The 16,825-nt window shown below is 38.9% G+C and overlaps 3 protein-coding genes across 9 annotated transcripts in view; 1 reads left to right on the top strand and 2 right to left on the bottom strand.

The window, feature by feature from the left end:
• The window catches only part of rrbp1b (ribosome binding protein 1b), a 44,877-nt gene extending 32,106 nt beyond the window's left edge, over positions 1-12,771 (bottom strand). For 2 of the 7 annotated variants that reach the window (XM_044191472.1, XM_044191474.1), the window contains exon 1: positions 12,568-12,771. The gene's annotated coding sequence lies outside the window, so the exon portion shown is untranslated. Of the gene's footprint in view, positions 1-504; positions 576-12,451; positions 12,468-12,567 lie in introns of those variants that run through there. The other 5 variants (XM_044191466.1, XM_044191470.1, XM_044191473.1 and 2 more) reach the window with 5 other exon arrangements.
• LOC122874000 lies at positions 437-7,912 on the bottom strand. Its single transcript, XM_044191452.1, has 6 exons — positions 7,764-7,912; positions 6,113-6,145; positions 3,278-4,676; positions 2,624-2,694; positions 2,174-2,248; positions 437-580 (listed from the first exon to the last, which is right to left on the bottom strand). The coding sequence occupies exons 2-6, from the start codon at positions 6,131-6,133 to the stop codon at positions 437-439; spliced, it is 1,710 nt and encodes a 569-aa protein (XP_044047387.1). The 5' UTR covers positions 6,134-6,145; positions 7,764-7,912.
• Positions 12,772-13,935: 1,164 nt separating the features above from the next.
• LOC122873272 (protein PET117 homolog, mitochondrial) lies at positions 13,936-16,405 on the top strand. Its single transcript, XM_044189774.1, has 2 exons — positions 13,936-14,270; positions 16,256-16,405. Exons 1-2 carry the CDS (start codon positions 14,175-14,177, stop codon positions 16,403-16,405), a joined length of 246 nt encoding a protein of 81 aa, XP_044045709.1. The 5' UTR covers positions 13,936-14,174.
• Positions 16,406-16,825: the final 420 nt, after the last annotated feature.

Genomic DNA, 16,825 nt, shown 5'->3' with positions numbered 1-16,825 from the left:
CTAGAGCATAAGACGGTGTAGTCCCTCATTAGATCCAGGAGTGTTCTAACGTAGAAAGGTTTCAGTCGTAGTCATCTAGACACTGTTTTTCAGAATCAAGGCGTTTGGCTCCCATCCGGAAGTCATTCTCAATTGTGACATCCACAATTGAGAATGACTTCCGGATGAGAGCCGAAACGTCTTGATTCTGAAAACAGTGTCTAGATGACTACGACTGAAACCTTTTCTACGATAGTACTAGAGCATATGTGCTTAGTTACATTCCACAACCAAACAGCATTAGAAAACTAACAATGTTCAAATATGCCAACAACTGGCTCAACCAGACATTGAAAGTAGAACATTGAATTATAATGCAAAATGACGTCTTCAGAACTGAAGTTTCCGTGACAGCGATCTTCGATTAAGAGTCACAATTGTGTTATATGAAAAGTTTTTAACATCCTTCCAGGATCTTTGATCCAAGGATTTCTCGTGTTATGCATTTGATGCAGTTCTCTTTACCTGGAACCCGCCCGTAATGCCATAAACTTTCCCAACTGTTTGCTGACAGCAGTCTCTCTGCTTCACTCCATGGCCTCTACAGATGACAGAAAAATGTAGATTCTTTAACATTCAGTACTTAGACCACAATGTAGATTTCTTGACTCGGCTCATGCACAGCTTGACTTTGCACTGTACAATAAACTGTCCTAATGAAAGCCATTTAACTCACCATCCATATCTGAAGTCCCATCCCCAGCTGCAGGATGTAGTTAGAAAGTGAGTTTATTTTTTAAACAGGCTGCGTTTAGTCTGAACGTGTTTAACAGTATTTCACTGACTGTGTTTAAATTCACTACATTTGTTGAAGTAGCTGAAATAAAGCTGAATGCTGTTGATCCAAGAAGATTTCAAAAATTGTAAATCTACTGTATTTTAACATCAATGCCTTTTCAAGAGCCAACAAACCCTTTTTTACTGGATCAGATGGTGAGCTGACAGTCTTGTCTCTCTGTCTTTGAGCAATATATTATTTAAACCCTCAACTCTATTTTCCAGCTGCTGGCCCCTGTACTCTGTCCCCATCAGATTAAAGCTGAACTAATATATTTAAAATGTAAAGTAGACTACAGCACAACGCACAGTCAGATTCCACCACTTCATCACAATTAAGGAAACCTAAGTCTGGTAAACGAATTAATGGACAACACTGAATAAAACTTTATTGTGTTAACTTAATGACACTTTTCCCGCTCTGACTCAGGATGACTTTTTTTAAAGCTAAACGTGCACAGTCTGCATATACATGCATTAATATCTCTACGTCAACTGGATAAAAATGGAGACTCTGCCTTTTTATACCTGTTGCCATGGTGAAACATAAACTATAGGCCAACGCCACACGTGAAGATTATAAGATAGCAGTGTTATTTTGACCGGCTGTCAGAGTTTCAGCAGTTTGATTGAATTTTGCATCTTCTTGACCTGCTGTTAGTTAGTAGTTGGCTTTTCTTTTTTTTTTTTTTAAATCACTGATAAATGGAAATAGATTGTATGGACCCAGTAGTAGACCGACTTGGCATTACTGTTATGAGATGAGGCAAGACTGGAAGTTCACTACACATTTTTGAGGACATTGCTAGGTTTATCATAGCCATTTAAAAATGGCTTTTGTGCGCCCAGGTCATAAAGGAGCATTTGGCCATATGCAGAGGACAGCAAACCTCTCTTCATCGTGTAATTTTCCTCGTTGGTATGACTAATATGTCAGTTTCTAGAAACCGATTAGACACGGTTCTCTATAGGTACTGGTGACGGCATCTCACCAGTGCGAGCAACACTTTTCACTTGCCCGTAGCAGCACTCTGGACTGTATTTACATCATAAGATAACTGAAACCAAACTATTGTGCACAAAACTATCATCTACATCTATCAGCTGCCACAAAGCCACCTGTGCTTAGTGCACTCATTCAGAGGCTGTAATAACTATTTATTTAGTCTGGACGTTAGTTTAGTTTTGGATGGAATATTTACCATTTTGATAAGTTTGGCATTAAATGAGCCTATTATTTTGAGATACTAGGAAAGGTATTGATTCTTTTTTAAGACAAAAGGTTCCCAGGACAACCTTTTTAATACAATTAAATATCCTTCCTAACCCAATAATTTTCGTACAGTCCCTAACTTACCCTCCATATCTGAGTCCCCATCCTCACTGCCCTGGTCATATCTGTTTTTCGGGGAGAAGAAGTCAGAACCTCCATCTGAAAAACAATAGCAAACAGAAAGTGACACCTCATACTATGCAGTGCAGGAGTGTAGACTAGGGCTGCAAAAATAATCATTTTCATTATTGATTCACCTGTGCATTATTGTCTCAATTAACTGCTTTGTCTATAAAACAGTGAAAATTTATAACTCAAAGATATTCAGTTTACAACTGCATAAAAAAAGAGCACCCAATCATCACATTTAAGTAGCTGGAATCAGCAAATGTGTAAAGCATTTTTGCTTTAAGAATCACTAAAAGATTAAATTATATCAAAATGGCTGCAGATTAAATGTTGAATCGACTAATAATTGCAGCTATAATATTGACAGGTTTAACACAGACAGCATCCTAATTCTTAAATACGCACCTTCAACAACCTCTCTGCCGCGTTTCCTTTCCTCTGTGGGACAGTCACAGAAGTCCACGTGTGACTTTCAGCTGTAAAGATAACAATGATCAAATATTAGTGCTCAGTGGTCAAAATATCCTCAAGTACAAAGACTACTGCTGATTAAAAGAGCTCCATAAAAAGATTGTACAAATCCTCTCTTGATCTGTTCATGTCACTGGACAGTATGGATCAGTTGTTAACCTAACACTATTTTCACCATACTATGCATAAATTACACAGCCAAGCCCTTCTTTGCTCGTGCAAGCATTTACTTTCCTTTAAATTTCTTTATTTTCTTTTTGTTGTTTAGCATATTTCACCTAATTTACTAGAGTCAGAAACATTTTCTAAAAATATCCTACTTCAGTTAGCAGTATGAGGTGTAACAGTAACACTAACGCTAATTTTGTAAAAAGGTGTGACTGTACATCTCTATGGTTTGCCTGAAAGCGAATTTCTGTTAAATGAGATTGATATTGTCCAGCTATAATAGATTGTACAGATAAAAAAAGTAAATGGCTTTCTCCATGGAAATGCTTCGATGTTTGACTACACTTATGAGAATACTGTTTATGCACCGACAATGAAACAGAACAGGACAAAACAAGGTCAGTTACAGTGCGTACATACCACAGACAGAAAGATCAATTGTGTTGAGGTTGAGGCCTCGCTCCATTGCCAACAGAAGTTTACTTATCTTGGCAATTTGAAAGGTTTTGTAAGTCTGTCGGTAAAAGTCAAGGTGAACTCTGATGTCATGTCCCATGAACCTTGTAACTTGTTCCAGCTCTTGTTCGCTGAGATCCAGGAGTTGGCAGCATGTGGCAACCTGTTTTCTTAATTTGGTTGATCTCAGGAGTTCAGGGTTTTCTGCTTTGCTTTCCTCTGCATATTTCTGCAGACAATCACATCCCCGTAACTTTGTCATCGCACCAGGTCTTGCAAAGAGATAAGGATTTTCAGCAGGTATTCCAGCTTCCTCTCTCCTTTCAATCAACAAATTGATTGATTCCTTCATTCTCTCAGTCAAGAAAACAGCTACCTTCCCACCTCTTTTTCTCCAGACCTCTATGCGGGTTAGTAGCTTGCTCAGCTCTCTCTCTAATGGTGACAGGGTTTCATAAATGTCCTCATTTACACGATTTGTGCTTGCTTTCTCGTACGTCTCAAGAGTCAAGCGTGATGCTTGCCTTTCACGCCGCTTGTTAAAGACAATGACCTGCACCAGAACTGTCTCGTTTAACTCCCTGTATGCTGTTAAAATCTGTTGTGTCAGTTCCCCCTTTGCTTTATCTTCCACCATCCTGAGATGGTTCCACAGAGCCATCACATTTTTGGTAATGACATCCTGACATCCACCGGCGTTAGATGCTATTGGAAGCACGCGTGCAGCAAGACTTTGTACTCTTTTTCTTGTCTTTTTGTCTTCTGTTACACATGATGTTTTACTTCTGCATGTGGAATGATGTCTTTTCAAAACCTTTTTAGCAAACAGTCCATAGCAATATTGGCAAGCCAAATAATCCTTAACAGAAGCTTCATCAGAGGGCTGCCTCCATGTCACTATTTGTCCTCTGCCTTTTTCCAGGACTTTGGTATTGTGCTTGAAATCTCCTTTATTTCTCAGTTGTTCCAAAAGAACCCTTCTGTCTTTTGATCCTGATGGAAAGCTGAAGACATATGCTACATCCTGGATCTCCATATGATTTCTCTGCAAATGTCTCGCAATCCTTAAGTCTGACTGGCCACAGTAGAGACAATAATGTCTTTTGTCGCGTGCTCGTTTGCCATCTTCCCTTTTTGTACAAGTTTTTATGGTCACAGTTGATTTTGTTTTGTTCGTCTTTTGTTTTTTTTGTCTTTTCACATAAGTTCTGAGGTTCTTGTGTTTGTCTCGGCTTTTCAAATCTTCCTCATCACTGGATGATGATGCAGTGTGAGTTGGCTTGTACTCTGGGTCCGATCCTGTATGGCTGCATAATTCGGATCCAAAGGAATCCCACTCTGGCTCCTCATGGATATAGTCCAACTGTAAGCAAAAAGCATAATCATCATCAGAAAAAATAGTGTGAAAGTAAAATAGCATGAGCGCTTTCAGACAATTTCCAGTCATCACATCAACAATCACATACAAATTAAAGAGTCACTTTACCATCATTATCTTATAGATGGACTACACTATTGTAAAAGTGTATTATAATAAAACAGTGTGATACTTTTTTGATTTCCATACTTTTACTTTATGTAAGACTACATTCATAATTTCCATTTGACTTAATACACCGAAATACACAAACTGACACTGACAAAGCATGGCATGTTTACTTCTAAAATTCAATAAGACAAATTAGTCTTTTGTTCTGATAATATGTTTGTTTATAATATATACAGTACTGATGCAGAGTGGATTATCCTGGTAAAGAGTTTAATTGAATCTTGACTTAACAGGGCACAAAATTAGCACCAGCCAAATGCTGATAAAACATGCAAATGGCTGGTAGATTTGCTCCCTTACCAGCCAAAAACAATGGTAATCTATTGAGTGACTGGCAAAATTTGAACATTCCTTAGCCATTTGGCCAGTGGACAAAAAAAGGTAAATTTGCACCCTCTTGACTAATAAATCGGTGCAGCTGACATCTTTGAACAGAATCCACTTATTTTTCACACCTTAAATGCCTCTGAGAGACGAAGTAATGCATCATCTCTACATGTATGCAATTAGACAAGACCCAGCAACAGACTGGCTACAGTCCTGCTGACACCTTGGCCTCGGCACAGTCAAAAAGTTGCAGATACTGTTCGGGACTCTACTTTAATATGAATTCGATTTAATCAGCTACTATCTGTGAGTACACAACAAGCAGACACTGATAAGAAACTCATGCAAAGGTTTCATGCTCAGTATAACAACAACATCCACTGTAGACTACATAACTGTAGCTGACCTGACATCAATCTATTTAACTGGCAGCCTGAACTTCAGGAACAACATAAATCAGATTAAGTAAGACGGTGTAGTCCTCATTCATCCAGGAGTGTTCTATCGTAGAAAAGGTTTCAGTTGTAGTCATCTGGACACTGTTTTCAGAATCAAGATTAATTTCTGGTTCCCGTCCCATTTCTTCACAATTGAGAATGACTTCCGGATGGGAGCGAAACGTCTTGATTCTGAAAACAGTGTCCAGATGACTACGACTGAAACCTTTCTACGATCAGATTAAGTACTTTCTACAGAGAGTCACATTTCTAAAGAGAATCATGATGGATAAGAATTGATTCTTTTGTCATCTCTAAAATTCTAAGGACTCCAGATGTGGAACCTTGTGTGTATTATATGTCCTCAGTTTACGTTAATAGTTTTATTTTAGAATTCCTCCTTTAACATTGAATTACAACTACTGACAACTATTCCAGGGAAGTGAAAAGTCTGTATCAGGATAGAGGAAAGATTCTGTAACATACCTGTGTTGGCATCACAGCCATCGCCTTCTGGACCTAACATGAAAGAGAAGATGGAAGATTATTTCCTGTTATTGTCTGAAACAGTTTCAACAAAAAAATTCCAGTCAAGTACAGCTGGACAGTGATGCTTTAGTGCTGCTTTCATCTTTTCAAGTGAGAAGACATTTCATATATTACTTATATAGTACATTTAAAAGGGCATTCATATATCTAATGTATAAAAGACAATGTTAAAAACTGAATTGGGCACCCTGTCATAAGTACATGAAGTTACAGTCCACACACTGGAGTCTGTATATTTGCATTTAGTGAGTTTGGTCTGTATTAATAACATGCATTCCCAGACATCTCAAGTCTCCCACCAGGCAATGTGCTATTTGTGCTTTGTTTCCAGATACTGATATATACACTCAGCAGCCACTGTATTACACTTGTACAGTCTAATGCAGTTTAGCACAACCATGCCATAAACTCTACCTTTACAAAGCTCATGTTAAGTTGTTCTTGTCATAGTCTGTCAATTAAATTCTTGTTTATCACTGAAGTCATAGTTAAAGGTGGTGTTGTATTGGACTGCATTATATTGAGAAGTGTTTCTATTTTTGTCCTCCCTACTACAAAGGGGGTAAGAATATTAAAAACCAGAAACATGTCCAGTACAACACCATCACTAACTATGCTCAGTGCTACAACATATAATATAGTTAACACATTTTTGACAGTGTTAAAAAAGAAACATATCTATACTGAAGCGACTTTATGGCAGCACAGTTGTATTGTATTATGTGTTCCCAAAAAAGTGTTCAAAAAGGCAACTGTTGGTCATCTCTGTGCCAGGATGCCAGTTTCCCTTTAAAATATCCTGTCAACTGTGTTAACTGGGTGGACAGTCACAGAGGTGGGAGTGAGAGAAACAATAGGAATGGTAAATCTATTTAACAGTAGCTGATAAATTAGGAATTATTCAGGCAGCAAGCCATGAGAGCAGAGCTGTTTTGGGATCAAATTTAAAAAAGTACTGTTACTAGTTACTTAGTAATAGATTACATCTATTTCAGTGACTTTTCTCAGGTTGATGGCATCTTTAAACTGCATTTCAACTCAAGTGTTTAGTTCACAGTTGAAGCTGAACTTTACTGCCACAATCGTTGCATTCTAACTCTTTTTCCACAGTTATCAATACACAGTGAAATGTCCCAAAATTTCACACAATATTAAAAATTATAGCATGTGATACTTAAGGATACAACATGAAACACCACAAAAACACTTATGAACCACAGGCATTTAAAGTTATTTCCACAAACTGAGAAAAATGGTACAGTCTACGTTTAAAAATGCTTAAAATGGTTATCTTTAAATGAAGGTTATAACTTACATTTGGCCACTTGCTATATTTTCAGAGAAGCTAGTGGAATCTTAATGCGTCTATCATTAGTGGTGCACGAGTTAATTCGCTTGTTAGGAACTCCTACGGTCAGAATTAAGTTCACATATACAAAAATACACAATTTCTACCTAAAATATACTATAACTTGGCTTTATTTGACAATTATTGTAGTGTAATAAGTTTCATCCTGGCAAAATAATATTGTAAAGTTAGCTGACATGTGGAAGCAAAACTCAAGAGCAAGACATCATAAAATCTTACCTGCACTGAAGCTGTCTGGAAAAGCCTCCTTTCGCATCTGCTATGGTGAAGTTTGAGTCTCTCAATTCTTCTTCTAAATCTCTCCAGGGTCCTGCCGTGTTTGTCCAAAACTCCCGACTGCAGGTCGCTCTGAATTGAAAGGTGGGGAAGGGCACGTAACACGCTCTGTAGGCAGCAGAGCAAGTGCAGGTGAGGGGGAGCCCCTCCCTTGATGGGCCATCAATTAAGCCTGAGCTGAAGGCTGCCAGTGCACCACAATATTCTCCACTTCTCAGCTCTGACACACAGGCCTGTATTACAGGCTAGAATGTTGAAAATAAAGCAAAACAATATTCCCCTCTGAAATGTAATGTAGTACATTAAAGTACAAATTGAAATACTCAATTAAAGTACCTCAAAATTGTACCTAGGTACAGTATTTGATTAAATGTACCTAGTTATTTGCCCCCACAGATGTATATCACACATGAGGGACCAAACATTAACACCTTTCAGTGTATGCAGTCCAGTTCACTGCGACAGCTTCAAAAATTACAGTTAAAATGAAATAATAATAATAAAAGGTGAGTAAAAATGGATGACTAACTTTGATGCTTTATATTTGAATGAATACTTAATTTGACTCAAAGCATGGTTTGTATATCTGACACATTTTTCATCCCAACCTTTAATTAAAGTGTTATGATTCTCTGTTCACTAGCCTTTTTTCTAAATCTTCCACAGTATTTTTAATCACATGCTGACCCTCAGTTCTACAGATTTGAGTTTACTTACTCATTTAACGTTGCTGTTGACAATAAGGATAAAGTGATAACACAAAACACATGATATTCATTTTTCTTGTGTTCTTTGTTTGCTAATGCAGCTTTGAAGTGTTTAGAAATTAGTAGTAAGGATCCTATTACATGAGCTCACTGAGTTAGCTAAATAGCAAAGTGATATGAATTTAATTTTACTTTGGTGACTGTGTAGGCATCCCAAGACCAGTTTCAGGTACCATTGAGGAACTAGGAGGTAGAAGGTGGCCCAGAGCCTCTAAACTACCTTCAGTTAACACTTAACCAGGGAGTGGCTCTTCCTCAAAGTGTCTAACATCCATATGGCAGACAGAAAGTTGCCATGTTCATGTGACGAAGCTATCCAGCCACATGATATAGCTGTGGAGGGGGCTCAGTGGCTGCCACAGTTTGTCAGAGTCTGAGGCCTGCTAGCTAGCCCCATTCAGTAGCCTAGCCAGGAACACCAGGCAGGACAGTGAGGCACCCTGGAGGCAAGGTCTGTGACTGGCTGTCCAAAGTGATGCCACAGTTAACTGTCCAACTACAGGTTGAGTTTCCACTCACTCCAGCGGCCTCCTGAACATCAGACCCATCAAACATTGTTCTGTATCACTGCACTGTAGCTACTGTGAGAAGTAAAGCTGCATGTGCTTTCATCATGCATTGTATGTGTGTTTTAATTAATAATAGGTTACCAGAAGATAGCAACATTTATTTTTAAACACAGCAACAATATCTGTGAAAGCACTATTCAAAAAAACATGTCTGTGTAAGTAATTATGTAGGTAAAAGTCTTTCTTCCCTTTGTTCTGTCAGGCCACATGTAGATAATGTGAGCAGGGCTAGCAAAGTGGAAGGCAACTGAGGTGAATTAACACAAGTATTCTGTGTATTTGTACCTACAAACAGTTCTTCTCAGTTCCAGATATCTGATTCTGCTCTTCTTCTCTTGACCATGGGTTTACTTGTCTTAGATAGATTTTGGCTTAATTTCATCTTTCCTTTAGAGGCATATATATGAAACATAAGAATTCAGTAACCACAAAATAAGATAATTCTCAAAAGATGTAATGGCTTAGCATAAAAACAAGTTTGAACCCAGATGCACGAGACAGAGGATAAGTAAACATTTACTTGTGGTCAAAAATAGGGCTGCATGAAATGATAAAAAAAATCATATTGTGATTATTTTTTACAGATATTGCGATTGCGATATAATTCACAATTAATGGGAATGATAATTTTTGCATCAAAATTCTAATTTTCACAGAAAAAACTATTAAAATCATGATGATGTGACATTTGTTGCAGTCTGTACCAAACAAACATGTTTTCTTACATCTGAAGAACAAGATTTGTAGTCCAGGGCATCTCTTTAGCTCTACAGTACTTCGTTATAATGCTGTATTGTCACACATTTTACCTTTATCAAAAAATTGCAGCTTCTGCGATTTGGATATTGCTCTTGGTCATATTGCGATTTCGATATTATTTCGATTACTTGTGCAGCCCTAGTCAAAAACTAAGTCAAAACCAGGCAGGCAGATGAAAACAAGCAAATTTATACATAAAAGGGGTCAAGCTGACAGGAGAGTCACTATATGGTAGGGAAAACAAAGCAGACATGAGAAATGTGCGGCTGCCGTTGTAACAAAAGATTAAGAAAAGCCAAATGTGGGCAGCAAGTTTTTGCTCTGGGTTGTATCATTGTCATCTTGTGATTGTCACTTTTACATTCATATGTAAAACTTCATGTACTTAAGTTGTGCACAGGTTGAAGAACAATGTCATAAGAACAAAATTTTACAATGTAGTTTCAGTTGTCATACTGCAGTTAATATAGTAAGGCCTTCCATTTTTATGTAACACATTTAGTATCAGATAACAAGATTAGGACTTAGGCTATGCTAACATCAGCATGCTATCATGTTCGTAATGACAATGCTAACTTGCTGATGTTTAGCAAGTGTAATGTTTACCATGTTCAACATCTTAGTTTTGCATGTTAGTGTGCTAATTAGCATTTACATTTATCATTAGCATTTGCTAATTAGCCCTAAACACAAATTATTGTCATTTATTTAGTTATGACATTTATTATTATGGCATTAGGCACTAGATGAAAAGTCAGAGGATCATAACGTAATTACAATTCATCCCAAGGGAAACATGAAATGAACCACATTTCATCACAATTCATCCAATAGTTGTTGAGATATTTCAGTCTGGACCAAAGTGGTCGACCCACTGACTGACACTGCCATCCCTAGAGCTACGCCGCTAGTGTAGCTAACAATAGCAGGCGTAAACTGAGGAGGAAAAGGCAGAAAGTCATTTTAGCTTGTGTGTGTGCAGCTAGCACTTAAGTTAACTTAGCTTCCTTAGCTTCCTTTGTAATCTCTAAACCACCACCACATTAAGTGATGAAACTTCTGTGCACCAGGAAATAAGTAGTTTGCCTACATAAATGTTGACGTATTCAGCTGGAAATAAGTCTCTGTAATAATTCAATATATCATCAATTGGTATTCTTCTGGAAATTTGCTTCCAGTGTTTGCATCATTTATGCTGTGAGTATGCATGTGTACATACACTCAAAAGTAAATATGTGTTTTAGCTTTAGTTATCTTTATCTTAGCAGACAGATGCTTTGCATGCTTTGGTGCTTGTAAAATTTACTAACACTAATCTACTAACACCCAGTTTCATCTGACAAAAGCAGTAGTTACTTGCTATTGGAATTTAAACCATCCAAATACTGTATGCAGAGTGTTAAAACTGTGGTCTGACAGGCCATTACACAACACAAATTACTCACAAGTAGCTAAACATGAAGAAAAAGTCAATTTGGAATTTAAAAACTTGAGCAGTTTACATTTAAATTAGTTTTCAGGTAGGGTCTAAGAACCCTTTCCACTTTAGATGTAATGTTATGAGTGATTAAAACAAATTATAACTTTTTTTAATATCTTAAAAGTATAACACAAAAGTAGATTAAATTAACCAAAATGAAATTTCATATACTGTATTTCATTTTAACTAATAAAACCTTGTGACTGCCTTTTTCTAGTCTTTCTGTAGTTTAAGTTGCTCCGGTGCAATAAATCAGCAATGTCAATAGGGGCGATAGAGAGCAAAAAAAGTGTGTGTATTCAGATTATGTACACACACGTGTAGATAGACATTTATTCTCAGTTTGGCACTTTTCTGAGGACCTCTCTGAAACTTTGAGAGAAACACTTAAACAGCCTCTGGAGGCCATTACAGTGAAAATAAAGTGAGGACCGGCCTAAATGTCCTCACTTTGCAAAATGGTCCTCACTCCAAAGGTTAATAACTCTAGGTGGTCCTCACAAAGATAGCTGTACAAACACACACACACACACACACACACACACACACACACACACACACACACACACACACACACACACACACACACACACACACACACACACACACACACACACACACACACACACACACACACACACACACACACACACACACACACACACACACACACACACACACACACACACACACACACACACACACACACACACACACACACACACACACACACATATACACACACACACACACACACACACACACACACACACACACACACACACACACACACACACACACACACACACACACACACACACACACACACACACACACACACACACACACACACATATACAGACACACACACACACACATATACACACACACACACATATACACACACACACACACACACACACACACACACACACACACACACACACACACACACACACACACACACACACACACACACACACAGCAGTTGTGTAACACCTCAGATGCAGAATTTCCCATTAAAACTAATTTTAAACTTTAACTTGAAACTTTAACCCTCTTCCTCGGCGCGCGTGCAGCCTGAACATCTGGTCTCTGAGTTTGATCCTCCGCCGAGGAAGAGGAGTCCGCTCGCGCGTCTTCATCATTAAAAACATGTTTGTTTCACTGACTTTTAGGCTGAAGGGTTTTCTCACGCGCTCCTCAGTAACACGGGGGTCCGGGTCTTAACGCGTCCTGCAGCACAGACCGCGGGGGTCGGGTCCGGTCCGGGTCGGGTCCGGGTCGGGTCTGAGGACTGCGGTAGAAGCGGTAAAGAGTTCGCACACCTCGGCGGCGGAGTCGTGGCACTTTCTCTGAACGGCAGCAGAAGCCCCGCCCCCCGCCGGCAGCGCGGCTCCTTATTGGTCAGCGAGGACGGCACGCGGAGGTGTTTAACTGAAACGGATTGGCGGAGGCGGGAGGACACCGCGAGCTCGCCCACTGGCCTCATGGGAGATGTAGTTCTCTTAAAACCGCAGCGTTTACAGCTGAGCAACACATTTTATTTAAGAAGAGGAATACTGAAACTTTATTTTCAATAAATGAGTGAATATGTTATATTATTATTTCTCTAACAGAAAGAGTAAAAAGTTATTTTAGTTGTATTATTTTAATAATAGAAAACTGTAATAAAATGATTTCATTTTATTTTTATTATTCTAATAATAGATTTTGTCACTAAATTAATGCAAATATTTAATTCGATTTTTTAAAATTATTTTATTTTGATTATTTTGATTTACAAAAGACGAATATTTCTGTAACAGAAATAATCAAGAAAATATTTCTACTTAATTTGTATTTTATTACAGAAGTAATAAAACACTTATTAAATCAAATTAAATTATATGTTTAAATAGTTTCATTGAACAACAAAAATAACACAGTGTTCCTCACTGAACCAGTTCAAACTTAAAATATCTGCATTATTTGTAAAAATCTATTTAATCCATTTGTTTTGGTTATTGGTTTTAGTTGTTTATTACAGTCTGCACTCTGCTATAACACACACACACACACACACACACATATATATATATATATATATATGTGTGTGTGTGTGTGTGTGTGTGTCTGAATGGCATCAACTTATTTATGATAAGAAACTTTCAAATAAACACAATCGTCATGTTTTGAACTTAAAAACCAAAAGTACTCCTCCTCAATCCTCTTGCTCTTATAAACAATAACAAAAGCAAAATGTTCTTAAAACAATGTAGAAATATATTGGAGAGAAGCAGCAGCAGCAATAATAATAATAATAATAATAATAATAATAATAATAATAATATATTGGAGAACACATGAATTGCCTTTTTATGTTTTTGTCATATTATCTGCAAGGCTTTTTAATTAGTTTGTTTCAATCTACGTATTTTTGTATGTATTTGGTCTCATTCATTTAATTAAGTGGGAGCCGAAGAAGAAGAAGAAGCAGAAGAAGAAGAAGAAGAAGAAGAAGAAGCAGCAGCAGAAGAAGAAGAAGAAAGAAGAAGAAGAAGAAGAAGAAGAAGAAGAAGAAAAATAAGCAGAAGCAGAAGAAGCAGAAGCAGAAGCAGAAGCAGAAGCAGAAGCAGAAGCAGAAGCAGCCTCCTCCTCCGAAGAAGAAGAAGAAGCAGCCGAAAAAGAAGCAGCCGAAAAAGAAGCAGCCGAAGAAGAAGCAGCGGGTGAATGAGCTAACAGCAGTGGACAGCAGAGCCAGTTAGCAGCTGGCTAACGTGAAGCTAATGCTAACGTGATGTCTACAGCCTCTAAAGTGGTTCTGGGAGTTTCTGTGGTTCTGACTCTGACTACTGTGACTGCTGTTCACCTCAAACAGACCTGGGACAGACAGGTAAACCGGTCCGAGCCGAGCCGGTCTAACGGTAACAGCCAACAGCAGGGCTAACAGTTAGCCAACAGTTAGCTAACTGTTAGCTGTGCCGGGAGTCAGTCAGGTTAACGGAGCGGTGAGGTCACAGGAAGTTAACGGGCTGTTGTACCATTTAAAGTTCAAACCTGGCGGTGTGTTTAACGGACAAACTGCATTTTAACATCCACTGAAATAAAACCGCTAAATATAAACACAGCTGCTCAGTCCGGGTCAAGCTAACAGCAGACAAACGTGTTAGCGAAGCAGCTAGCTGCTGTCTGCACGGTGCAGAAACACTCTGCTGCAAGTCCTGCGTTCAAAATCTCACTGAAGGACAAGCAGAAGTATCAGCTTCACAATACACTTAAAGTATCCAAAACAAAAGTACTCACCATGCAGAATAATATATATCATATTACTGGATCATAATTATTGATGCATTAAAGTGTTCATCACTTTAATGTTGCAGCTGCTGAAGGTGGAGTTTATTTTAATCACTTTATCTGCTGGGTAGCTTGTGGACCCCCCATCAATAAATCTTAATCAATACAATGATACGTCATCATTTATTTATTGATTATATTTTGGCAAAGTAACTAAAGTTATCAAATAAATGCAGTGGAGTAGGAGTACACTTAAAGGTCCAGTGTGGAGGATTTAGTGGCATCTAGTGGTGGAACTGCAGTTTGCAGCCTGAATGGCCTCAACACAAATTATTATGTTAATTAAACGTGACTGAAATAATTTCACTGTTTCTTTAATGGAGTTTGGTGTGTTGGGTTGTTAATGTGGTTTATAAAAACTGAAAAATATAAAATTAGGGGAAAAAAGATGTTAAAGTAGTTTACAGACTGAGGATTAACTATTTGAAACCTTGTATTTATTGTGTAGCTTTATTTATTTAACTATTCTTAACAACACTGTATACTAAGTATGACACACACACCTGCTCGCCCCGCCTCTTCCAGCTGTACCTGTCGGCTCTGTTCACTTTCTTCGTCAGCACTATGGTTTTTGTTAATTTTTTTAAAGTCACCCAAAAAACACAACTCCGTTTGGATTTCTTCACCTGTGCGTCCGTTGTTGAGGCTCGTTGTTACTGACGCCGCCTGCCGAAACGATCAAAGCCAACGTGGCACCGACAGGTGTGTTCACTGTTGCTTTACCTGGTCCGTGCTTGGAAAATGTCCGTGTGTCTGCGTCTTCTAACATAAAACCAGTTAATGTCTCGCTAAAATATACCTGGGCGGCCATTATAGAGATCGGTGGCCGATCGATCGGAGCGCCCTTTACAGATGATGAAGAGTAGGACCTTAAATTATTAAAAACATTTAGACCAAGAATTTACAAGTCCGTCCGTCCAGCGACGTGTCAGACATTCACGCTCCCCTCGGGATGAACTGTGATAACTTTGGTCAGAGACGGTTCAGAAAGGAGACGGCGCCCTTAGAGTCATTTCCTGTATCTGTGTCAGGTGGGTTTCGTCCCGGCCCCGCCCCTCCAGGACACCAGCGCAGGTCCTGAGTCTGTTCAGTCCGATGGGAGAAGTGAAGCGCAGCTTACGAGCGACTCTTTCGCCTCAAAGTCACCAAAGTAACTCTCGGAGACGCGTATCTTCTAATGTTCTGACACTAAAATGGCGTTTTTCAGACAAATCAGGAGAAAATGAACGTTGATTATTATTTGTTATCGTTATTATTATTATTTAACTACGGCGAGGCGACCACGCCCACGTAGGAGACAGGAAGTGTGTTCCGTTTCATACCGTTGTTAAAGAGCGTCTTTGCTTTGCCGATCCTCTGACTTTCCATCTAGCGCCACCATCAGGTCGACATGTTAACGCGTCCGACACTTTGGTTTCTGACCGAACACCTGCACGTTAGCACGCTGCTGTTAGCATTTAGCTCAAAGCACGGCTGCAGGCTCGGTCTGGTTGTTAATGTGTGTTTGTGTGTTTTGTCCTCCAGCGTCTCCACGAGGGCGTAGTCAGAGATCTGGAGCGGTTGGAGAGGAAGAAGGAGAATCTGAGGCTGCTGGAGGAGCAGAAGGCTCTGACCAGACAGCTGGAGGAGGAGAGACAACGCAGAGAGACAGAGCTCCGCCCGCAGGACCACTGAGACAGGTAAACACTCTGATGCACCTGGTGAAAGATGTGGCTGTTTACCTGGCAGGGACACCATCCAGGTGCATTATAGAATAACTTTATTGTCCTCCAGAGTGGAAAAAGAGGCCTGTAGCGCCTCCCAGAGTCTCAGACTGAAGAAATAAAAGATGAGAAGTGCCTGTCAGGACGCTTCATCTCCTACAGCTCGGTCAGATTCGTCTGCAGCTCAGGTCACCTGAACTCTCGACAGTACATGCACCTCTGCTTATTACTTATTACTTATATTACTACATTGTATTATTATACTGTACTTTCATCATCAACCGGTAAACCCACTTGGTACTTCACATTTAGTTTATCTTATACTTATACCCACCTGGTACTTAATTTATTTTCTGACCTGTTTTATAGTGTTTTATATTGTTTGCTAGTA

The sequence above is a fragment of the Siniperca chuatsi genome, linkage group LG3 (genome assembly GCF_020085105.1).
Source record: "Siniperca chuatsi isolate FFG_IHB_CAS linkage group LG3, ASM2008510v1, whole genome shotgun sequence".
In the NCBI taxonomy this organism is placed as follows: Eukaryota; Metazoa; Chordata; class Actinopteri; order Centrarchiformes; family Sinipercidae; genus Siniperca; species Siniperca chuatsi.
Note: the sequence above shows the minus strand (reverse complement) of the source record. Positions and strands in the feature narration are given on the sequence as shown.

Excerpts from the sequence above, each read along its gene's own strand:
- LOC122874000 (XM_044191452.1), bottom strand. The coding sequence starts at position 6,133 with ATGGCTGTGATGCCAACACAG. Across the intron at positions 2,695-3,277 it reads AATTGATCTTTCTGTCTGTG|CTGAAAGTCACACGTGGACT; the intron begins GTATGTACGCAC and ends TTATCTTTACAG. Across the intron at positions 2,249-2,623 it reads CGGCAGAGAGGTTGTTGAAG|ATGGAGGTTCTGACTTCTTC; the intron begins GTGCGTATTTAA and ends ATTGTTTTTCAG.
- LOC122873272 (XM_044189774.1), top strand. The coding sequence starts at position 14,175 with ATGTCTACAGCCTCTAAAGTGGTTCTGGGAGTTTCTGTGGTTCTGACT. Across the intron at positions 14,271-16,255 it reads AACAGACCTGGGACAGACAG|CGTCTCCACGAGGGCGTAGT; the intron begins GTAAACCGGTCC and ends TTTGTCCTCCAG.